The following is a 25,201-nucleotide window of genomic DNA, read 5'->3' on the forward strand; positions in this document are numbered from 1 at the left end:
ACTTTGTATATGTTGCACTTCTGGAGGGAGGCCAAAGACTTGCAGACACCAGCTCCTATATATCATGATGCTGGTGGACACTGAGCAGACTATAGAGTCTGCAGAACCTAATGCAGGCTACAAGGCAGTTCTGACAATGATCTTTCCCTTCTCCAAGAGAATCATGAACTCAGAGAGAATCCACAGGGAATTCTTTAGTCAAGGAATACCAAGAATTAAAATAATGACTCAGCACCCTTGTTGGTTTGAAATCTAAGCTGGAGACCCTCCATAGTATAGATTTTTATAGCCAAAGAGGTACAGCTTTATTGCCTCCTTTGATTTAAGGGTGGGACTATGTTGTTCCTGCCTCTCCTTGGTGTTCGCTACATTCACAACCAGAATGCTCATGGGTTGAGGGAACAAACTATTTCTTCTCCACTCCTCTTTTACTGTGGGAGGAATAGAGGTAAAGTTTGCACAAAGTTTTGTGGTGCTGGAAATGGTTTTTGATCAGTGTTAATTGCCTCCCTAGAAGAGGAGCGGACAATTTTTGATGCAGGGTTTTTTTTTTATGCAGATTTTTGATAGTCATCAAGTACCATACTTCTCTATGGGGGGGGGGGGCGGGGGGGTTGGGAATCAAGTTGGGAGCAGAAGGAAACTCTGGGTAGACACTCAGGTGCAGGAGTGGGTAAGGGGTCTGAAAGGGAGTATGGGTGAAGTAGGGGATTATGACCTGGGGCAGTGGATTGGGATGTAGGAATTAATTTTGACCTTGGAGAAGGATAGAGCAGCAAGTACAAGGTCTGGGAAAGAATTGTGACCTCGAGTGGGACGTGTCTGCAGAGAATTTGGGTGGTAACAGAGCAGGAGCAGGTAGTGACCTGAGGCAGGGAGTTGGGAAGTGGGAGGGGCTGGAATGTAGGAGGCAGGGGGTGGGGTACAGCAGGCAGAGGCTGGCTGAGAGTCATTTAGCTAGTTGGTTCCTAGACAGCAGCCCAACAGGCTCCCTCATGCAACAGCCCCAGGCTGCTCAAGGAGGTTCTCTGCATGTGCCACTCAGGGCTGCGAGTTCCTGTGGGGTGAGAAACTTCACATGCTCCCCCACCCCAAGGGCCAACATCCGGAGCTGGGACAGGAAATGCACGAGTGCACCATCTCTCACCCACCACCAGTGTAGGGTAAATTGAGGCAGTCCGTGGTATCTTGGTGAGAACTGAAACTCAAATCTGAAAGTATCAGGCCAAGCCTGAGAAGCATATAGTACAGCAGTTACTGTGACCCTGGCAACCACATTCCAAAAGGGCCTCACTTTGATAAGGCCGGTACCAAACAACCGCTCGAGATTGTTTTTCACTGTCTGCTTTGTTCCTAGAAAATAAGCTTGGATCCCAAAGATTGCGCTAAGGCAGTGGTCTCCAACCTTTTTACACCCAAGATCACTTTTTAAATGACAGACCAAGCCAAGATCTACTACCACGCCCCTTCCAGGAAGCCTCGCCCTCTCTCTTCTCCTCCTCTCCATCACTTGCTATCCCCAATCCTTATACAGCTACTTTAAAAAAAATTCCCACCATTCCTCGCAGCTACTCACCTGTGCTGTTGCTTGGTGAGTAGCTGCTCCTCAAATGAGGATATCTAATGTAAATGTACTGCGCAGGCGCGCAGTTCAGAGAGGGCTCAAGAGCTATTCTTAGAGCCTCTGAGATCTACCGGTAGATCGCGATCTACTGGTTGGTGACCACGGCGCTAAGGCAATACCACCTCGCAGGAGACACATTATATTTCCAGCCGACAAAATGACCATCAACATACCTTTGTTTATGTTGGCTTATTTAGCTTGTTAGGAATAACTACTTGTATTAGTAATAACATGTTTAATTGGCAATGGGCAGAGATACTATGTAACTGCGTAGACTATTGGCTTATGTGCATATCTCACTTCTGCTGCTAGACCTATCAAATCACTCCTCCTCTGTCCATCTGCTATATAATCTAATGTATGTTTTGGTTAAGTTAGTGCTCACTGGGTTTACCCCGATGAGTATTCCACCAGCTGTGTGAACCAATAAATCCTCTGCTTGTTTTCACCTGCATCCAGTGTGTCCAAGAATTATTCCCAACAACCAGGAATCTCAGTACCTAGAAGGCCCACCAGCCATTTTGAACAGCTGATGGTTCCTACTACATGCTGTGTGCGCGCTGGTGTGGAGGGGAAGGAGACTTCACACGCACCCCTCAACAGGTCAATCAGGGCCTGGGGTGGAGGAGAATGCAAAATCTCTCACCCTCAGTCCCCCCAGCCTACCCCTGCCAGGTGCACACCTCACTGTTCAAAATGGCTGACTGCTCCCTCTAGGCAGTGTGCACCGACTGAAGGAAGCTGACAGACATTTTGAACAGCCTTAGAGTCTTGGCAGGGCCAGCCGTGGGCTGGATCAAATGGCTTGGCAGGCTGTATCTGGCCTGCAGGCAGTATCTTGCCCATCCTTGCCCTAGAAGGTTTACCTGGGCTGAGTGTAGAGCCTGGGGCAGGGAACTTCCTTGGGTCAGGGGCCACTGACCCACAGAAAAAAAAAGTCAGTCGGGGCCCACAAACAAGAAAGCAGCAAAACGAACAAAAAACCCTCACTCATTGACACTCCCCACATACTCCTACACCAGAGCCTGGGGGGGCCAGCCTAGTAGATTTTGTGGGCTCCAACCCTGTCCACTTCCTCACCTTGAAAGCCCAAGTTCTGACCCACCCTCCTAAGTAACTATCGGTGGGCTTTATTGTCCATGGCTGCCAAAGATGTTGATCTGTCTTGTATTGCTTCGTTTAATGAGGACAAGGAGGGTCCAACTGATCTTCAAGCTCCCAGGAAGAAGATGGTGTGAGAGGAAGTACCAGCACACTAGTGACCCTTGCAGGCATTTATGGGCCTGCATCTGACGCAGTACTGGGCTGGGTGCCAAATGTGGCACCAATTGCAGAGTGGGGCTGGATGACCATTGCAGAGACAGCCAATGAAGCAGTGTGGAACCTCCCAGAACACTGTTTTCTGATCATCTCGGGGGTTCTTTGGCCATTCAGCAAGGTGCTCCTATCCAACACCACTGAGACAGACCGGGAACTGGGGCCCTGGACTTGGTGGTATGCCCAGGGCATCCAGAAAGCCAAGTGCATGCTAGTGGTTGCCACTGAGGTATCCAGGGCATCATCAGGGCCCAAGAGGCTGCTTCCTGCAAGAGCATCTTTAACAGTACCTACTTTTCCAGGATACATAGAAGTCTAGCTCCAAGTCCATGGTCAAGTCCAACTGAGGACCAAAGGGCTGCTGTCCCAAACCTGCTGGCAAGCAGTGAAAAGAGGAGCAGTGCTAGGGAAAGTGATCTTGGGGTTATCAGCAAGGTAAGGGAAATAGCTGGTGCCGCATGGCAGATTTGCCTCTTGATGGTGCCAGCACCCTAGAGGCCCAAATTCAGCTGAACTTGCATGGGGACTGTTGTACAATCTGCTGATGAGGTTTCTGTCAAGTGTTGGGGGTACAAGGCATGTCCAAATCCCCATATGGCTCTCTCAGGATAGGGTATCAACATGCACTAGACGCAATGGCATAGGCTACTCTCGGGGCACTGCAGCATGTCCAGAAACAGAACGCAATCCATTAGCTTTGTCACCCCGGTGGTAGATGACCTGCCTCTCTCCAGTCACATCTACCTTTTTTAAGACACTTTAAGACACTGGAGAATGAAAACAGTGCTGAGATGTTGCTGTGCCCATCTTCAATGGAGTCATGGTGGTGCCAGGAACATCACCTTAAGCTGGAGCAGCTAACTCCATAAGGACAAGCTTTAGACTGACATCCCTTTGTTGGTTAATGCCAGGGCGGAAAACCCTACAGAGCTTGCCCATGTCCATTTGGTGTGTTTCCTCCAAGCACTTACAGGAAGACTGCTGAGGGTCTCGTGTAGGCATAGGCTTCCGGGAAAAAGGACAGGTTTTAAAGCGAGGGGGCTGGGGAGGAGGTTGCTGGGAAACAGCACAGCGAGCAGCAAACCCTCCGCCGCTTTGCAGGGAGGTGGGGGAAGCCCCACGCCGCTGCCATCTACGAGCTGGCTGGGGAAATCGTATTATTCCGGGGACAGTCATGTAATTCAAAAAAGGTTCCCCCCCAAAAAAATCATGCTATCATGAAAACGTGGTAAGCAGGAACGTGTTAAATGAGGAATTACTGTATTCGGACTTGTACTTTCTAAATCCAAGTGTTAGTCTTAAGGCTTTTGAAAGCATACACCATGCCTTGTCCTTTACTAGCTTCAGAAATCTCAAATGGGTACATTGTTTGAGATTTGTCAAATCTGCAAAAGACATCCTTAAAATGAACAACAACATGTGCTGAGTGATCATCAGAGACTGCTAACACGTAAAATGTATGGCAGAATACATACAATGCAGAAGGAGACACAATTCTATCCAAAGTTTCCAATCATAAACAGAATTAAGGTTATTGTTTTTTTTTAATGATCATCATCACAGGACAATGTCCTCTAGAACGATTGTCTTGCAATTCCAGCCACAGAAGTCCCATGCTAATGCTTGTTCTCACTTTCAGGTAACATTGTAACAAGAATCTGGTAGAATGATCTCCTATAAATGTGAATAAGCTAGCTTGTCTTAGCGACTGGCTGAATAAGTAGGACTGAATGGATGTATAGGTTCAAGTTTTACAGTTTTATTTTGCAGTGCAATTACATACAAAAAATAAAATCTATATTTGCAAACTGCACCTTCATAATAGACTGCCCCACAGTACCGGAAAGACGTGAAGCAAAAATACTATTTATCATTTATAGTGCAAATATTTGTAATAAAAATAATAAAATCAACACAGTACATTTTGTATTGTGTTGTAACTGAAATGTCTGAAATATTTTTAAATCCACAAATATTAATAAAATTGGTATTCTATTGTTTAACAATGCATTTAATCACAATTTTTAGTCAGTCACTAATTGATTAATCAACAGCACTACAAGCTACCGATGTAAAATCCCATTTAACTGGTTACCACTTAACTGATTCAACAGGCAGCAGGTGGGCTACAGCAACCCAGGTACACCCCTCCCATGTGTCAGGGATGGGCTGGAGCAGCTCTTCCATCACAGACAGGATGCTTCAGCTGGCCTGAATCAGCCTTCTGGCCACAGCGAGCCCCCACCCGTGGCATATGGGGAGTTGCTCCAGCCCCACCAGTTAACCAGAAAGCCTCCTGGTTCTGGTTAACCATTCACCAACTTACGAACTGAATAATGGAAAAAATTAGCTATTTTCAAACAGGTTTAACTTAATTTTACAAATTAAGTTATATACAAACACTAAAAGCTGGTAATCCTAATGATTTTACTACCAAAAGATGACTCTGACAGCTTAGGTCAGATAGAATTTGCCTTAAAGAGAGACCCCTGGGGAAACACAAATTGATGGCCTGCTCCAAAGTTTTAATTTTCTAAAAAAATCAATACACAAGGAGACTGTGCCTATAAGTAAATGGGATTCATTACATTTAAATTGTGTAATCCTTTTCCTGCCATGTAACCTTCCAAACACTTGTCTGTCTCCCTGGCAGGTATTATGTCTCACTCAAGTTTGAGGACAAGAATATTGTCACAACTACATGTTTTAAGGTGCCATGTACTTTTATGGTGTTACAAAAGAGTCTAAATATAAATCCTACTAAGTGCTCTAAATATGCATCTACTTACCAGCATGTTAATTTTACACTGGCTAGTTATACTACTGCAACAAGTTTAGTATTTTTTTCAAAAATGTTACCTAATTAGGTCATGCAAATGGAATCACTATTTCACAAGCAAATTCATTCTAAACAATGTTGACAAGTGTGCCCATCTGTTTTCCCTGGGTCAAGTCACACTAGCACTGACATGTAGTCAAAATTATACAAACTTTAAAGGAATTCAAGGTAAATGATATCTTAAAACTGAATAGAAACATTAGGTAAGATCTTACCTTTTCTTTACCTATGATGTCCATAAGCCTTCCTGGAGTAGCACATAATATATTACAGCCTTGCATTATCTGACGAATTGAATGACCTGTTTGCGTACCTCCATATATCACGACTGGCCTTATACAAGTGCTATTGAATTGGCAAGAAACTGTGATTACATATGCAGAAGTCAATTTATAGTTACACACCTTCATTTATAACACACATGCACCTAGGAATTACTGTAATGTTGTCATAGCTACAGCATTTACAACTTCGCATGAAATAAACTGCTCAAGTCAAGAACTTAAACTCTGGTTGACGAAACCAAGATTGTGTGCTCGTGGTCTCTGAGGATTTACTATGACAAGTAATAGTAAATCATTGGGTAATTCTGCATTCTCTCATTTATTAATTAATCCTCCTTATCGTTACTATAGAGAGAAGTGTCACAGTTAATTTTTCTTGCACAACTTATTTTGCTCTGTTGGGCACATATATCATGACTGTCTTACATGGTTACGTAACACTTGCTCCCACATGACCTCTCAAAGTGATTAAAGCAGCTACCAAGAACACCAAGGGCTTGCACATGCTCTCACTTACATCAATAAGAAGTGCAAATGGATCTGCTGACAGATTTACTCCAGGTCTACACTAACAACTACAAGTAGAATTTGCTTTGACATATGTAGATTTCATTCATAGTGTCCCTTGTTTTATTCAACAGGCATCATCAACTCACAAGATGAACAACTTAGGCACTCTTCCCAGTTTTTGCCCAGGATTCTTAAGTAACTTTGCAGTTGCACCCAGTATGCAATCATTGTAAGTACAGTAACAAATGCACACAAGGAACAGATTTAATGCTGTGCAAGCAATCTTAACTGAGACACTTCTTGAGTGTCTGACAAGTTGTTTGCTTTAAAAGGACACATTCTACCGTGTGAAAGTTTAAAACTACTACGGTTGACCAATCAGTTTTGTACAAGATGTATTTTCAATGAAGAAAAGGCAGCAAAGTGCTTTGTGTATCAAAAGAGTGATTTGTTTAAAAACATAGTACCTAAAATTGTATTTAATTGTTGCACATATATGCTTTATCAATAGAAGTTGGGAAGACTATGAAGTTACAGTGCTTGTATAAAATATATTTTTCTAGCTGGTCCGTCTGCTAAGGGGGACACACAGATTTTTTTAATTAAATTAACAAAACGTACTCTTACTCAATTTAAGGGCTCAGTGCTGAATTTCTATCCTTCTCCTTTGAGGCAACAGAAACTGATGTTAAGAAAAGACTTTAAAAACTTGAAAAATAGAAACACTGAAGCATAGTTACTGTAATTGTTAAGATGAGAGAATGCCAAATAACCTTACCTTAAATTATGAAAGGAAAATAGTAAAATGAGGTAATTTAATCTAACGAACAAACTGGAATTCATTTCCTTAGAAGACGTTTTGTGCTTATACAAAAATTTATCAGAAATCACCTGAAACTATCCATTTTATCTTCTTGTCCATGTATTAAAGTTAAACTAGCCTACCCAAACACTCTTTTTGTGGCCTAAACTCCATTCTGATCTGAATATAAACCGAAATAGATGAGAGTAGGGATTTAAGGCAATGCCTCGTTTACGGGAATTAAATTAAGCCTCAATTTTGCAATTTTTTTTTTTTTTTTTTTTTTAAGCTTACCCATATGCAAACTTTCTTGCTTCGAGAAAGATCTGGTTTATTAGTTCTCTAGTTGGGGCTACAATAATACATTCTGGTTCCTGCTGTTCTCTGAAGTGACTGGCAGTTATTCCATCTTTCATCATATGATCCAAAATTGGCAAAAGAAAGGCTGCCTGGAGAACAAACATGAATACTTTATTAACATCAGATTTAAAATCTTTGTTTCAGTAGTGTCAGAATTTTGTGCAGCAATTATGTTCAAGGAAATAACTTTTCTAACTTCATATAAAGTTATAAAAACCTAGCAAGTTCTATATAAATTCAGAGACAAGTAATTCATTAATCGTGTAGTCAACAAAAATTCTGTCAACTACACAACTGATAAGGGTTAGAACTTCAACCACTCAGTCCCAGCAACTACCCTTGTTGCGACTGCTCTAGAAGCACTTTAAGAGCTGGTTCATGGGCAGGCTGGCTCAGTCCCGGCATCAATCCCCACTGTGGTCCTGCCCGTGTACCAGCTCGTGTCCCATGCAGAGCGGCAGCAGGAGTTAGTGCTGGGACCCAGCCTGCAAAAAATGTACTTGCATAGCTGCGGAGGGTGGGGGTTGATATGATTAACCAGTAAGTGGGTGCTTATCAGTTTACTACTTAAACACCTACACTATTTACATCCCTAGCTTACATTTCAAATCACTTATCCCTACGTATATTTTGTTGTTAAATTTATTTCCTTTTTCCTATATACCAACTCAGTGATAGGTTTAAAAGAATGAGTATGTCAGGGCTGTTCCCCACTCTCGCACTGCATGCAGAAGGTGGGGGCCCAAAGACCTTAAATACCTTGTCATTAAAGGCTCTGCTTACAAAAAAACCGACCCAGAGTCACAGATTTACTGACTTTAGGGAGCAGCTGCCACCACCACCAAGTGGATCAAAAGAAAAAAAAAAAACCCTTTCTTCTTGAACCCAGGAAGAAGCACTTTGACTTCCTCCAGAGTGGTAACCCCAAACTCCTTTACCGCAAGACAGAGATTGAAAAACAAAGAAAATAAACTCAAGTCTGTGGTATCTGACAGTTGTCTTAGGCAGGCAAGCACACACACACACAAAGCCACTGTTCCTTTCCAGAACACAAGAATAAACTCATCACCTTAAAAAAAAAAAAAAAGTGATTTTTATTAATAAAACCAAAGATATACTTGATAAGGCATACCTGATTGTTAGGTGTTACAGAGCACCCAAAAGTAAAACAAATTAAAAACACAGAAAAACTCTGGGAACAACTCTTAGATGATGAATGGGGGAGGGGAGGAATGGATTAATACGGAGCAGTTCAAATCAAACCATAAAAATAAAGAAAAATGCCCTAATTGAGACTAAACACAAGTTTTCCTTTATTTACTCACGATCCCTTCGTGGTTCAGTCCATGTCCATGCCCTGAATTGCTTGAAGGCATGGTAATCCAGCCTGGGTATAAATCATTCTTTGTGTCTCAACTGCTGGTTTAATATCCCCACAAAGAAAGCAGGCAAGGTATCTTTCATAGAGTTCAAATTTCAGCACTGTATCCCTATTGGTTCTTCTGGTCTCCTGCCAACACCCTTGCTAGCTACCTGAGTTTAACTCCTTAGTCACTGGGTGGGGCCAGCACTCCTATCTCATCACAAGGTATATTTACCCTTAGTTAAGTTAATAAGCAGTGAGGTGGTTTTTTTTAATCTTTAAAAGAACAAATATTTCTCATACACTTCAGGACATAGATTTGGGGAAATTCAGGACTGGGAGTGTGTTAGGATCATCTTGCTGGTTTTAACCGAGGCTAATGGAAGTTATGGTAGGATTGTGGGGCTATACACAAGGCGGCTGGGGTCCAAGCTTCTGAACTTGGGATGTAAAATCTCATTCAAGTGGCTAACCAGTTCAACATATTGTTTAACTCATTAACCCATTAAACAGGAGACAAGCAGCTCCCCCTCCCCCCACTCACTGCGCAGGAATAGCCCCCACTACCACAGGCAGGGGCTGCACCTGCTGGGATGCTAGATCATCTCTGCATGTGGAGGGCTACAGCATCCCAGTCTGAGAAGTCCTTGCATGCAGGGGGTCTGGGCCCAATGCAGACAGAGGATTGATACAGCCTAGCCAGAGCAGCACCTGTCCATGGCTGGCCCCCTGTGGGGCTGGAGCAGCCCCTGCTCACAGGAGGCAGGGAGCTGCTCCAGCCCCCCCCCCCCCAGTTAACCTTAATCGGTATACCTCAAACATTAAGGGTGATGCTTACTGTTAACCAGTAAAACCTTCACATCCATATTCTGAACCAGGATTGTCTAACTACAGACATCCAGGGTGTAACCTGGTAGACCGACTGTGAGTGGACCAGGTGGGCAGCTATAGCACCAAAACACTGAGACATCTGGGGTTACGGGGCAGGCAATTGTAAGGCCTGGATTTGCACCCCTGGACTGATGTCCATGACAGGAATATCATCTTATATAAAATAAGATACTTGAGATAGTTCAGTATTATATTTGTGATTTTGCTGCTAAAATACTGTTACTTTTTTCTGCTTAATTGCAAAATAAAGTATACCCAAAATAGTGTTCTCAGATTTTCAGAGTATTTCTATTAGGGCTTTGCAATAAATTGTCAAACCAACTTTCAACCTTTTTTCCCCTAAAATTATGATTTGTGCAGAAAGTAGGAATTTCTCAGTGTTACAAATAAGCTAATACACTGCATAAAAACTGAGCACTGAATTTCAGAGTTTGCAAGCTCTTAGCATAAAGCCTATAAGGTTTACATTTTGGAAACAAGGCAGTATTAAATTTTAAGAAAAACCAGGCCTACTAAGTGTTTACTTGAAAACACTTAGCTACCTATTCAATTGATTAAAAACCAAAGAGCTACTGCTATGGCAAGACAATTTACTGAAATATGCTTTCCTAAAAACAGAGTTCCATGTAACAGAAATCTGTAGACTTGGTATCTAACTCCCATTTGTACCAAAAGTAACAAAGTTGTACCACATGTAACTAAAATTAACATACAGCTCAGAATTTACCAGAATTAGTGTTAGAACCCTTAAACCAAAGAAATACTATTTGTTACTTAGAACAGTATTTCTCAACCAGTGGTATGAGTACCCTTAAGGGGACTCAAGAGAAGTCTGGGGGATACAGCAACAACTGAAATTTGGAGAAAACTGAATTTTTCATTTTAAGTTTCACAGTGTTTTTTTGGGTTTTTTTTACTTTTTACACCCAAAAATTTCATCATCCACCTGGCTATGATTAAGTTGTTTAAAAACAAATGTGTTGCAATGGTAGAAAAAATATGGTGTCTGAAAACTGTAGGTACTGGGGTATTTTTTTTTTTTTTTTTTAAAGGGGACACTTTATAAAAAAAAAAAAAAAAAAAAAAAAAAAAAAAGATGGAGAAACACTGACTTAGAAATTCCTGATGAGCCTCTCTGCAACTCTCTCATGTCACAAAAATAATGTTTTGTGTGTGTACATCGTTTGAAGACGACTTACTGTTTTTCCAGATCCTGTCTGGGCACATGCCATTAAATCTCTCCCTGCGAGAATAATGGGAATACTATACTTCTGCACCGGCGTCAGTTTTGAATATCCAGCTTTAGCAATATTCTTGATTAACGTTTGACAAAGATTAGCTTCTTCAAAAGTCTAGAAAAAAAAGAGAAAGTCTTTAACAGTATATGATTATATTAAAATTATTCAAAATCACAAGCTGGTAATTACAGGTAGTAAGTAAACTGCATGCTTGAAATATCAGAACTACCCCACTGCCCCATAGGAGTCAGAGTTCTCAATGTCCATGGGTACTTGACAATGTTCCCCCGCAATATCCTCAAACTGCTCCTCCACTGAGTCTCAGAGGGATAGCCATATTAGTTTATAACACATGGGTTGTGCCCACAAAAAAATTATACCATCTACATTTTTTGTAACGTTTCTAAGGAGAACCATTCATTGTTTAAGTTTCCTCCATATGAGTGTCATTCAGAAAAGTTTAAATGTTTGCCAGAGTAATACGGAGCGTTCCAATGGCTGAACAGTTACAGATTTCAAGACAAGATTCAAATGCCATTTTGGTATCTTAATAGGTGGAAACTCTGCTACTGTATCTGGTTTAAAGAAACTGCAGACAGAGCTGAAAGCCATTTCTTCAGATTGTGGACGTGTACTGAATGACGATTTCCCATGCTGCAAGTCTCACTTCCCCAAGTCCAAGTGAATTTCTTCTTAATCTGCCTTTTCCATCTAATCAACTTATCCCCAAAGTGCCTCAGACTGGCTTAAGTAGTGGAGTACAGGCAGTCCCCGGGTTACATGGATCCGACTTACATCGGATCCCTACTTACAAACAGGGTGAGGCAACCCCGCACTAGCTGCTTCCCCCCAGCAGACCAGGGAGACGAAGCTAGCGCCCCCCGCAGCAGACCACGGAGACGCGGAGCGGCTTTTCTCAGCAGACACCTCAGCTTGAGAATAAAGGACTGAGGGAAGTGAAGTGTGGGAGAATAAAACTGAGCTCTGGAGAAATGTTTGGCTAGAGTTTCCCCTACAATATGTACCAGTTCCGACTTACATACAAATTCAACTTAAGAACAAACCTACAGTCCCTATCTTGTACTTAACCCGGGGACTGCCTGTATTAAAATAGTTTCTAGATACAACATGGAAATAGAGAAGTCAACATACAGGATTAGTCCAGAGGGTCCATCAGTTTCCCCATCAACAGTACCTAGCAAAAATATTTTGGAAGAGGTACAAGAAACTCTGAAACACACTGTTATGGGGCTCAGTGGTTCTCAAAGTGTAATCTGCAGGTCATGGGCTTGGCACTCAGTGTTCCACTCCCCAAGGAGCCCACACTGACACTTCAGGCCTACAACCCCCTTCCATATGGTTAGAGCACTAGCACCAACTTCCCGCTACAGGGGGGGAAGGCAGGAGTCCTGAGCCTTGCAGGCCAGAACCAGCTCGCACGAAGAGAAAGGGCTCTACATGCTGGCCTGGAGACTTTCCCTGCTGCTCACACTGGCCAGAATCGCAGCTAATGGGAGCAGCAGGGGGCAGTGCCTGTGAGCAGCAAGGCTTGTGGAGCCAGGTAATAAGCCCCACTACCATGCCGGAACTCTGTACCCCAATTGCTCTCACATTACACACCTTCCCAATGAGACCACATCCACCCACACCCTATTCCTGCACCCTCCATCCTTCCCAGCAACTAGCATCCCCAACTGCACTCCACCTCTTGCCCAAACTAGGGATGTTAAGAAGTGAGAGATTAGCGGGGGAACTTCTGGTACTATAACCTCATCAAAAGATGCAGATGGATTATCCTCAAATGTCTGCTGGGCTTGTGTGACACTATCGTCATCAGGAATTTGACCCTCTTCCACCTGTTCCGAGTTTGCTGAGGCCAGAAGGCTATGGGATGGAGAGGCTGGTGGAAGGCTCTTCAATGATGCAGATGTGTTCCTGGAGTGGTGTCTGCAAGGCCCCCAATAATCCCATGGTGTCTACCAGGGAGGATAACTTGGAGGGGAATATTGCCAGTCCAGGTACCAATGGGAATAGTGAGGTCTTTCAGGGTAGTGTTGAAACTGAGGAGATGTAGCTAGAGGCGAATGTTGCGAGGAGAAAAACACTCCTCTGATCATATTCAGCAACTGCAGTGTTTTCTTGTGTCAACGGAGGTCTAGCGCAATGGGAGATGGACTCCAAGAGCAAGCTGATGCCAAGGGAGATTTTGGCCGAGTGCTACAGGCTTCAGCTGTAAACGTGCAATTGTCCTGTTTGCACCTAGTTAGCCTACTGCACCTGTGCTGCACCCTCCAGTGGGTGGGAGGTGAAGAGGGGTGCTTCCTTTGTAGGTGTTGGCTCTGCAGAAGGCTGTGCCGAGGACTTATGGGGCCTTTTGGCAGGTGGCTTCGCACTCCTTCACTGCACCGAGTGTTGTGGCGGTGCTATAGTCTGTCAGCACAGTCCCTCTCGTGGTGCTTATGAGAACATCTAACCTGACAGTGTGCAGAGTGCAGCTGTGGTGGTGCCTGATAAAGGTCTCACCACCAGCTTTGCTGATGCACTCAATGCGTCCCTAGTGGTCAATCTGGGGGACAGCTTGACCGGAAATGATCTTGCTGGAGAGACTTATCCTGTGGTGTTTGTGGGGCAAGGGAGACACAGATCTAGGTTTCAGATCTCCCAGAGTCGAAACGGGTTGGGGCTCTTCGGAAGGCTGCAGCGCCCATTCAAATAATATCATATGGAGCTGCATTTCACTGTCCTTCCTAGCCCTGGCTGAGAGACTCCTGTAGTGGTCAAATTTTTTTGGGGGGGGGGGGCATGTGTGTCCCCCAAACATCTTATACAAGAATCGTGCCCATCCGAGGCTGGCATGGGCTCATTACATTGGAAGCACTTCTTAAAGCCCTGAGAGCTGGGCATGGTAGAGTACTGCTGAAGCTCAGGCTGCGTTATTTCTTTTCCTTCTTCTCTATCTTTTTTTGGGGGGGGAACTTGGGGGGGGGGGCGCGAGTGAAGGGATAAGGACGAATGAAACAGGTCATGAGAAAAATCAGAGCTGCCACCTCAGAAGCGGTCCATCAGGACTGGGACTAGGGGAAAAAAGTGTCTTTTTATTTAATGAAGTTGTAACAAGGAATCATTTAACAGTAACAAAAGAAACTTAGTAACAAGAAACGTGTGAAGAAGTGAGCGCTTGAGAGAAGACAGATAAAATCTCTGTCCATGACCAAGGGGGGCTAGAGAGGAACTGGAGGGGAGGGGGTGATCAGGCTGCTGTGCGAGGCACCAACCTGTCAGTGGCACAAGGTGCCTCCCACACATGTGCAGCCCAACTATCAACTGCTAGGAAAAGCTCCAAACTGCAGCTCCAGGGATTACCCATCACCAACAACTGAGCACCCACAGGGACACCACCTGAAGAAGAACCTCTCCCCCTCACTCCCACCCCTTGGGGGCTGGAGTGTGAGGGAAGTAAGATATCACAGTCTGAGGCCACTTCAGTGGGGGGGGGGGGGGGGGGGTTTGTGGCGGCCTTTTTCTTCTATGTGGCCCCCGACCCAAAAAAAGGTTCTCCATCCCTGCTCTTAAAAAAGGTTGAAATCTTTTGGTTTGAACACAAATTAATATTTAAATCTTTCAAACTTAGTTTGTTAAACTAACATGATGAAAATTCTCAGAGGGGTAGCCATGTTAGTTTTAGCTTTAAAAGAAAACAGGAAGATCTCTGCTCATCTGAGGAACGGAGTGTTACTTCGTACAGTCACAATTGTTCTTTGAGATGCATAACCCCATGGGTGCTCCACTACTGGTGAAAGGTCACCCGGAGCCACAAAATCGGAGCACTGCAAAGCAGTACCTCCCCTCCCCCCACCGCTGGGACATGCATGTGAAGGAGGCATCTCGCGCTACCTACTCCCGAGCTCCTGACATGCCCGGCCCCTCCCTTTCAGTTCCTTTGCTATGTCTGAGTAACTAAGACTCCAAGTAGTGGGGAGGGAGGAAGGATTGTGGAGAACATATGAAGACTCATCTCAAAGAACAGTCGTTTCTGCATGAAGTAAGTAACTCCCCCTTTTTCCCCCCCCCTTCGAGTGATGGTCCCATGGGTGCTCCAGTGTTGGTGACTAGAGAGCTGTATTCAAGTTGGATGGAAGATGTCAGAGTAATTGTTTGGCGGTGGTGGACAAGACTGCAGTGGCCACCGCTGAGTCAGATGCTAGCTGTGGTAGTATTGCAGTGTTTCGCAAAAGTGTGGTCTGAGGAACATGTCGCAGGCTGTGGAGACAGCTGTAGCTAGAGTGAAATGTGCCCGTGGTGGATGCTGTAGGGGCCCCAATCTCCACAAGCCACCTCACTGAGGTATTAACCAACTGAAAACAGACCCTCATGTATAGGAAGGGAAGTGCAGCTGTGACCAGAGGCTCGAATGGAGGACTAGTCGAACAGTCCAAAAATAAGGTTCAAGTCCTATGCTGGATGTGGAAGTCTGCAGGGTAGGTATATATTCTGGAGACCCTTAAAGAAGCTTTTTGTGACCGGGTGAGTAAAAATGGAGAGGCTCTCCACCAGGGTGTGGAAAAGCTGTTATAGCCCAAAGGTGGACTCTTAGGGGAGCAAGTGAAAGTCCAGCTGTCTTAAGTTCTACAATGTAATTAAGGAGAACATTCACTGGAGATGTACGAGTGTCCCTCACTGCTCTTTGACACCAGTGAGAGAAACAAGTCCATTTTTGCACGTAAGTTTTGTAAGTGTAAGATCTTCTAATGCGGAGAAGAACATCCTTCACCTGTTGAGAGCACTGGGTCTCTAATATCCAAAACCAGGTAGGAGCCACACATGTAGATGTAAGGTGTGTGGCTGAAGATGCAGCATTGTCCCATGATTCTGGGAGAAAAGATCATATTGACATGACAATGGGTATGGAGGTTGAGTCAACAGCCTGTGCAGGAATGGAAACTATGATGGAGTTCAAGAAGTGCAGGAAAAGTGGCACTGTTTGCTGAAGAATCTGCATTCCATGTTGCAGGGGAAAATTGCTTTGCCCTAGATGAGGCAATAATGGAGACATATGATGAGCTGTGGCAAACGCCCACACTTATTCAACCTACTTGTAAAAGAGCAGACAGAAAATACTTTGTTCCCCCAAAGACACTGAATTTTTGTTCACACATCTGCAGCCAAACTCTTTGGTTGTAGAGTCAGCTCAGCACAGATCTAAACTGCCCCAGAATACAACAGCTAATCAAGACAGGGATACAAGAAGTTAGATCTTTACTGTAGAAGGGTCTAATCTTCCTCCACATTTCAGCGTAGAATAGCAAATTATAATGCCCTCTTGGTAAATCATGATTTTGATAATAACTTGAAATTGGGAGAGCTCATAGAACACCTTTCCGAATCAGAGGTCTATATTGAAAGCAATAGTCCATGAGGGCCACGCTATCACACATACCACTCTACAAACAGCTCTAGACGTGGTTGATACTATCACCAGGGAAGAGCCACAGTGGTTGTGGTGCGAAAGGCATCCAGGTTACAAGCTTCGGATGTTCCTCATGAACTCCCGTCTAAGGTGGAAGACCTCCCATGTGACAAGTTATTTGCATCCAACACAGATAAGGTCCCTTCATAGTAGCAAAGATTCAAGAACCATGCTGCGCATATTGGGCATATATACTCCACCTTACCAGCTCAAGTGTTGTACTCCATATAACTGTAACAGATATGGCCAATATAAGCAGCTCCCTCAAAGATCTTATGAGGATACTTGATCTTGACACTGTCCTCAGAGGTGTCGTCCCAACCAGTGTCACCCCGCTACCATTCGGGCCTCAAAATTGCAGGTTTGAGGGTCTGCATGACCTCCCCCACGATCCAATGCCAACACAGCTGTGCCATCTTTTTACCCACCATTTGTGTCCCTACCTAACACCCTGGTGAGTCCATAACATCGGACCTCTGGGTGCTGCAGATAATCTGTATGGGGTACAGTATCCTCTTTACTTCTACCCCCCAACCCTACTTCCTACCTTGCCCCTCTTTAGGCAGCGCTCTCACGAAAGCCTGCTAAAACAGGAGGTTGATGTCTCCTGATGCTCAGAGCCACAGAAAGAGTATCCAATGGATTCTATGGAAAGGAGGAGTGGGAGGTCCACTCAAAGTATTTCTTAACAGAGAAAAAAAAAAACAGAGGGTTGGAAACTGATCCTTGATCTCTGCAGACTGAACTAGTTTTTCAGGAAGCAGTGCTTCAAGATGGTCACGCTAAGCACAATTATTCCAGCATTGTATCAAGGGAACTGGTAGCTCTCGACCTACAGGACACATACTTTCACATTACCATTCACCCAGCTCATTGCTGTTACCTTCATTTCACACTAGGAGCAGACTATTACCAATACAAGGTTCTGCCTTTCAGCCTCTCCTCCGTTCCCTGAGTGTTTTCAAAGGTCCTAGCTGTAGCCACTGCATACCTATGACAGCTACACTTAGTTGTCTTCCCATACCTAAACAACTGCTTGATAAATGGGAGTTAAGAGATGAGACAGCCTCCATCATGAACAAGACCAAAGCCCTCTTCATTCATCCTGGTCTTCTAATAAATGCACAACAGTTGAAGCTAAAGCCAACTCAAGACACAAAGTTAATTGGTGCTCAACTCAATTCACTTTCACCCCGTGCTTATTTACCTCAACATGGATTCGCAGTCATCTAAAATCTCAGTCATATCCATGAGCCCTTCTACCGTAATACCTACCTGCCTTCAGTTGATGAGTCATACAGCTGCAACTATATACGTCATCTATTATGTACTCCTGCTATCCATAGCTGAAAACATCAGAAACGCATCTGTCTACACTCCCTCACACCACTCACTGCACAAGAGGGTTACTGTATCAACAGATGTCCTTACATCCCTATGCTGGTGGACATCAGTAGACAATCTCCTGGCAGGCGTCCCCTTCCACCAACCCCAGTCCATAGCATAAATCACAACAGACGCATCCCTGCTGGTTTGGGGAGCCCATCTTCAAGAACAGGTAGTCCAGCGCAAATGGTCTCCATACAAGATGTCCCTGCATATCAATCTGTTAGAACTCAGGCCAGTGAGAAATGCCTACACACACTTCGTGTCCCAAATTGCCAATCATACAGTTGAAGTCCTCACGTACAATATCTCCACAATGTTTTATGTAAGTCTACAAGACAATGCCTGCTCCCATTCCCTGTACACAGAGGTCATTCACTTATGGAACTGGTGCATTCACAACCAGGTTACACTTGTAGTATTATACCTACCTCGGGCGTACCAACACCACAGTAGACTCTGAGCCACAGTTTTTCTGCAGACCACGAATGAGAGTTGCATCCTGAGATCACAAGTCTGATCTTCTCTCGATGGGGTTGCCAACAATAGACCTTTTTGCCTCTCCCCACAACACCAAATGCCCCCGATTTTACTCCAGAGCAAGTCTCTGCAAGGCCTTGCTCAGGGATGCATTCCTGATCCAATGGAAGGCCCCTCTACACTATGCCTCTGAGTAACTCCTGGAATTGTTTAAAACAGTTGGTTGGGCATGTATCAGACGTTATGAACACATGTGGAAATAATGAAGAGTTATCTGTGGGAGAGGTATCCAGAATATGAGAGTCTGGATCCCTATCATCTGTCTGTATCCTCCTCTGAATCTTTGGGAGGGGGAAGATATCGGGATGGAGGCAAACATCTTTTTGCTGATGCAGAGTAGGTTGTCGAGCGCTGCCTATATAGATTCCAATGATCCTAAGATGCCCACTGTGGTGGGTAAGGTGGAAGGAGTTAAGCCAAGTGTTGGTACTAGGCAAACTGATGAGGTCTCTCTGCAACAGTGAGTGTGAGCCTGTCAGTGGTGAGTGCTGGGATGAGAACGCACTGATTTGGTTATCAGGAGGCAAAGGACTATGGTGAGAGAGTACTGGAAACCTAATCCCACGTGGGGAGGTGCAAGCTGGAGATACTGCAGGCGACAGACCTGTAGAAGCATGGCATGTCAGAGTGCTTGCCCTGTCAAGTAATGAGTTAGACCTACCAGATATTGCTCGTGTTAACTGCGGGTCTGTATCAAGAGCCAGGGTGGCTGGTGCTTACGGTGATGGCATTGAAGGAGGTGCCAGCTTGTTAGAACGCACCACTTTTGCATGCGGCGCTATGGCTTTTTGTGATGCCAAGCTCTTAAGCAGTACAAAAGAGTAGAGCACCCTGCTGCTTCTCTAGGAACCAAGGAAGTGCACCAATGTGGGTGCTACAGTATGGGCTCTGCCTCCAAATGTTTGAACTCTCTTCCCCTCTGCTCTTTCTTGGGAACGAGGAAGAGGGAGAGAATGAGCTGGAGAAGCTCTCCTTCATGGCTTCCTGGGGGGTGTGGAGGCAGCCTCTTTTTTTGGGGGGGCGGGGGGGGAATAGAGAGGAAGCCATCCTGGTTAGAGGAGGTGTCTTGAGCCTCAGCAGGCTGTATAGCCTTATCAAACAGTATCCTTCACCAGCAGAATTCTTTAACTTTTCTTGCTCTTGCCATCAGACTTGAACAGTGCTCACATTTTTGAGGGTTCCCCCCAAACAGCGAATACAGAGGGAATGGCCATCAGATACTGGCATGGCCTCTCTGCAGTCACAACATTTCTTAAAACCTGAAGCGGCAAACATATTAGTTAATATTTGTTAATCTGATTCCATTCCTTCCCTCCCTCCAGATAAGCATGGAACCAAGAGGCGCACTCTTTGCTGGGCTGGAGCAACTAACACTGCGTTCAAGTCCTGAGGGGAAGAAAAAACAGATAAAAATAAAGGAGAGAAACTATTTACACAAATTTCTAATGGTAACTCTATAAAAGGAACCGTCCAAACACTAAATAACTGAGGTAATGAGCGTATGTTGAAGTCTATCTGTAGAAGGCCTGAAAGGGAAGGGCCAGGCCGTGCGTGAGAGGCGCTTGGGAGGTAGTGGCACGAAATGCCTCCTGCGCATGCGCGGCCTGATAGGCGGGGTGGGGACAACAACTGCCTTGCAATGCTCCATTTTATGGCTCCAGGTGACCTGTCACCAACAGTGGAGCACCCATGGGGACATCACTCGAAGATGTAGGTTTTACCTACAAAATCTTATGCTACCTATATGGTTTTGTTAGTCTGTAAGGTGCAATAGGACTACGTGATTTTTAAAATGAAGTTAAACCACTTAATCTGTTTTATGATTATGATATTTAGGGCTCTCAAGCGATTAAAAAATTAATCACATGATTAGTCACACTATTAAATAAGATGACTCCGGCTGACCTCGGGCTACGTGCAGCGCTGCCCCTTTGAAACGCCCCCGTGGCATTTCAAAAGGGACACTGCAAGTGGAGCCCGGGATCAGCTGTGCGGCACCCCCTGAATCATCTTGCAGAAGAAGAAACAAAACAAAATCAATTTAAAAATTAAATAATTTTGGCATCTGACCCTTCTACTGCCATAAGCCACCTTTGAACAAGTTTTATTTTAGTCATGTTAGTATGGGAGCTCTGCTTCAGGCTAAGCTGCTATCCAACTTGCTTTAATAGATAAAGAGTTTCTTGCATAGGGTGCTCATACTGCTAGTTTAAGAGACAACGTTTCAGCAATACCATAAAATCTAGCTACAGACAAATTCCAATTTTAATTTAGGAGTGTGTTTTAACATGTTTTAATAGTGAGGGTTGTAACCTTGACTTCTCTTGTGGTAGCCTTAAAAAAAAAAAAAAAAAAAAAGAGTTCAAATTAAAACTATACTAGGAAGTTTGAAAAAGAGGTGAAAAAATGAAGAAAATGTTTTGGAGAATCATATTTAGTAAAGTATTCCTCTGAGCAACTTCTAATTAGTTAAAAAAAATTGGTTAAAAAAACATGGTCTTCCCAAAACACCTGTTCCTCAAAGCAGAATTTTTTCCCCCACTAAGCAGTAGTAAGATGAAGGCCTAAAACAGGGCCACTCAACACACACAGCCCAGCAGGGCTCAACATGCAGATCACGGTTGGGATCCTTTGAACATGTCCTCCACTGGGAACACACTCCACAACAGTAAGGCATCTCCCACGAGGGGTGAGCATTCAAAGACAAGTGGATGGAGTGACTTGAACAGACAGGAATAAGGTGTCAAGTGTTTCTAACCCTCAGGGAGGAGGTTCTAGGAGCACCAAGACATTGTGGAAAGTGCTGGCTGCTTAGCCTTGTGGACAGAGCCTGAAGGGTGCTTACTGGCTCATACTGGCCACGTTTGGGGCCAGCAGCGCAGCTGGGCAGCCCTGCCTCTGTCCCGCACGGAGTGATGGATGCCCATGTGGGGATGTCAGCCCCGCTGGAAATCCAGGATGGGGCTGCTCCCAGGCACATGTCTGGCCTGACTCGCCCAACTCCCTGCCCGCTGCAGGTTGGAGCACTCTGGCTTGGTAAATTTTCTTTTTACAGTAAAATCACTCCAAGAAAAACACAACCTCAAGCTTCAAGCTCAACACCCAAAACACTGGTATAACAATTTTCTTTTTTACTGAGAAGCATTAAAAATGTGCTGAGTCCACGACTAGTGAGTTAGGGTGTGGGTGAGTGAAGAGAAAGTCATTGTCTTTTGAGGGAACAAAGTACTTTCTGTCAATTTTCCTGTTAGTTGCTTGGATAGATGCAGGCGTCTTCCACAGATCTTCTGAGGTCTCCATGATTGCCTCGTCTATGGGTAATGTCAGATGTAGATTCTTTAACAATTGGTATTGTTTCTTCTGCACCTCTTGCAGGGAGACATTCTGGCTTGTCACTACTCTCTTGACTAGTTCTTGGAACTGTTTTAGATCGTCAATCGTTCCAGTGTCTGATGGTACTACGGCGTCTTCTGGTTGTGCATCAAGGGCATCAGAGTGTGTGACATTTACTGACGGAGTATCTGAGTCGTCTGAGATTCGTTCCACCTCATCCTCCAAAAAACTTGCTGGAGGTAGGGGTTGTGGCCGAGGCAAACTTCTCCGGGATGCAGTGGAACGAGGTGGGGAGCGGTGTCCATATGGCTCCCAGTGTTCCCACGGTCCCCATTGCGGTGGATAAGGTGGAGGTGCGTAAGGCCAGCACGGGTGCCATGGGCCATGTTGTGGCGGAGCCCTATAATGGTGAGAGCGAGCCCTCCCAGGTAACGGATGTCATGAGGAATAGACCGTGTGGTGGTCATCATCAGGAAGGGGAGCATCGTGAAGAGACAACCGTGACATCGACCTGGGAGGGGATTGCCTTGATGGAGACCCCTCAGGAGAGTAAGAAGTAGAGGGCAGGCACAGATAATGATGCCTGCTGTATGGATCAGTCTCTTGTTGGGGCTAATCCCTAGAAGCCTCATCTGGCTGCTTGGCTGTGGGAGGACCAGCGGAGCATCAGCTGTTGCCAGAGGCTTCGGAGGCTGCCCATCGTTTTGCTGCGGTGCCGTGACTTTAAGAGGCACCACAGCTTTAAGCCATGGTGTAGCTTTCAGCGCTGCAGCGGCTTGAAGCAGCGCCGGGGCTGGAAGCGGTGCCGCACTTGCAAGCGGCACCAGGGTTTGAAGCAGCGCCAGCTTTTCATGCCGTGCCGGCTGCTTAGAGTGCTCCCGGGGCCGCTCAGCTGTTGAGCGCCCCGATACCGGCGCAGAGTGGGAGGATCGCCTCGAAGCCTTAGTGGCAGGGGACTTCCCAGCCTGGTGTGCCTCTCTTCTATGTTTGGGAGAGGAAGAGGCTGGAAGAGAGCGGGATGGAGAGGCTCTGGGTCTCGGGGCATTTCTGGAAGGCGGCGGAGGCAGCTCTTGCCGCGGTGCAGATTCTTCTCCTGCAGGCTGTAGAGCTTTTTCAAATAAAATCATCCTGAGGCGGAGCTCACGGTCTTTTCTGGCTCTCGCCGTCAGGGAATTGCAGTGGGTACAGTTGTGGGGAGAGTGAGTCTCCCCCAAACACCGTATGCAGTCCGAGTGGCCATCTGAAGCTGGCATTGGGTCCCGGCATTGACCGCACTTTTTAAACCCTGAGGAGCCGGACATTGCAGGCTCTCTCCCTCTTGAAAGTATTATATTTATCTTCTATATTGTTATAGTTTATGTGGTTTTGCTTTTTTTTTTTTAAAGTCTTTATGTGTTTCTTTTTTGACAGGCGGGAGAAAGCCGGTTCACTAGAGTCCCGGTCTGAGGTAAGTTCAAGCCCCCTGAGGGGGGGATTTAATTACATTTATTTTTCCTATTTCTAGGGTTTTTTTTTTTTTTTTTTAATAAAGAAACAAGGAAAGAGTAACTAGGATAAAACAGGGGAAGCTAACTATGCATCAATAACTAAGAGGAAAGTAGTCAGATAATCTGACAGGGAGCTCCTGACTGCTCTGTCTGCTGACGAGGGCGGTTAAAGAGGAACTGAAAGGGAGGGGGTTGAGTCACACTCCTCAGGAGGAAGGAAGAGCTCAAGACGCCACCTGGGCATGCGTGGCTCAACAGGGGAAACTGCAATACAAAGCTCCGATCTGCGGCTCAGGGCAACCCTTCACCTACAGTGGAGCACCCACGGGGACACTACTCGAAGAACAACAGAGGGTTTTCAACTATGTTTGGGAGATGAAATTCGCTTTTGAGGAGATAAATGGAAAACCAATGTGTTGTCTTTGTCAAAAGACTATTTCTGCGTTAAAGAAAACAAGATTCACGGTGCTGTTGCAAGTTTATCACTCTGAGTTCCAAGACTCGTATCTACCTGACAGCAATTGAAGAAAAACTAAGATACGCTTCCCTTACCAGGTAAAAGTAGTCAATATAGGGGTCTTCTGTTGGTGTGTGTTTTAGTCGTTAAATTTCTGGACTGTCATTGCTCATTAAAAGTTGTGTCATATGGGTGGAAATTGGGTAAAAATTACATTTTATTAATATCAGCAGAACTGACTTAAAAGGGGTCTGTGCGTTGTATAGACTTGCCTTAATCTTTGTATTCATGCCCATCTGTGTGAAAGAAGCTATTTTCACGTATATGCAACCACACTTAAGTTGCGGCATTCGGTATGTGCTGTGAGTATCACTGTCCCCCAGGGCTTGCAAAGTTGAGTAGCCCTGGACTAAAACTTAAGCCCATGTAGCACAGGCCTGGTGAGAGGCCTGAGACCTATCTAACAACAGACAAAACCTGGCTAACAAAGCAAAGCTAAGCTGTGAGCAAGAGGCAGGCTGAGAAACAGGACTGAGAAAACACAACACACTAATTGATAATAGGCCCAGGTGTAGAACAGTATTTGGTGCTTTCATAAGTTGAAAGTACATGGTACTAGAAGCTCATTAAAACGACCTTGGTACACACTCCCCACACACACAGACCCAGGTTCAGGCAAGAATCTAAAATGAAAGCATGATGGATAGAAATGATCTAATCCAATGAGAAGGTACAGGGCAATGGGTGGTACTCAAGTAGCATCAGAGGATGTTAACCTGACGTCAGAGGGAGGGAACCTGACACATCAGCAACAAACAGCCATAGAGTTTTGGCCAAAAACCTTCAGAACACAAAAGAAAACCATTGCTTTAGACACATGAACAGTAATTTCAGGGAAAATTTTAGTTAAAGCCATTTGTTCCACATGGAGCACCCAACCATTCAGTATCAAAGTATGCAACTGGCTCTCAGTTCTTAGTTTTGTATCCCTAAATAGCCGGACGATCACCAATTGAAGTTATAAAGTTTGTTTTTTGTGTCTTGGATTCTGGGTCATTTTCAAGTTCACACACACTAATGACACTCAAGACTGGTCTAATCTGCCCTGCAGCCCAGCTCAGCTGCACATTGGCTCCCAGCCCCTCTCCCCACACTCCCACAGCACAGCTGAGATGTATGCCATCTCCCATTTCCTCCACAACAGACCATGTAAACTGCACATTACCCTCTCCCCCCACATAGTTCTGGCTCCTGACCCCCTACAGCACACCGGGACTCTCTGACCCTGGAACATCTGTGATCC

The 25,201-nt window shown here is 45.0% G+C and overlaps 1 protein-coding gene and 1 long non-coding RNA gene across 8 annotated transcripts in view; one reads left to right on the forward strand and one right to left on the reverse strand.

The window, feature by feature from the left end:
- The window catches only part of DDX4 (DEAD-box helicase 4), a 115,040-nt gene that overhangs the window by 36,607 nt on the left and 53,232 nt on the right, over positions 1 to 25,201 (reverse strand). For all 7 annotated transcript variants that reach the window (XM_075932449.1, XM_075932451.1, XM_075932452.1 and 4 more), the window contains 3 exons: positions 11,190 to 11,342; positions 7,671 to 7,825; positions 5,996 to 6,125 (listed from right to left, as the gene is read on the reverse strand). In XM_075932449.1, coding sequence (XP_075788564.1) covers positions 5,996 to 6,125; positions 7,671 to 7,825; positions 11,190 to 11,342 — 438 coding nt within the window. The remainder of the gene's footprint in view (positions 1 to 5,995; positions 6,126 to 7,670; positions 7,826 to 11,189; positions 11,343 to 25,201) is intronic.
- The window catches only part of LOC142829949 (uncharacterized), a 37,865-nt gene continuing 36,105 nt past the window's right edge, over positions 23,442 to 25,201 (forward strand). The window contains exon 1 of the long non-coding RNA XR_012904906.1: positions 23,442 to 23,996. This is a non-coding gene — a long non-coding RNA (uncharacterized LOC142829949). The remainder of the gene's footprint in view (positions 23,997 to 25,201) is intronic.

The sequence above is a fragment of the Pelodiscus sinensis genome, chromosome 6 (assembly GCF_049634645.1).
Source record: "Pelodiscus sinensis isolate JC-2024 chromosome 6, ASM4963464v1, whole genome shotgun sequence".
In the NCBI taxonomy this organism is placed as follows: Eukaryota; Metazoa; Chordata; order Testudines; family Trionychidae; genus Pelodiscus; species Pelodiscus sinensis.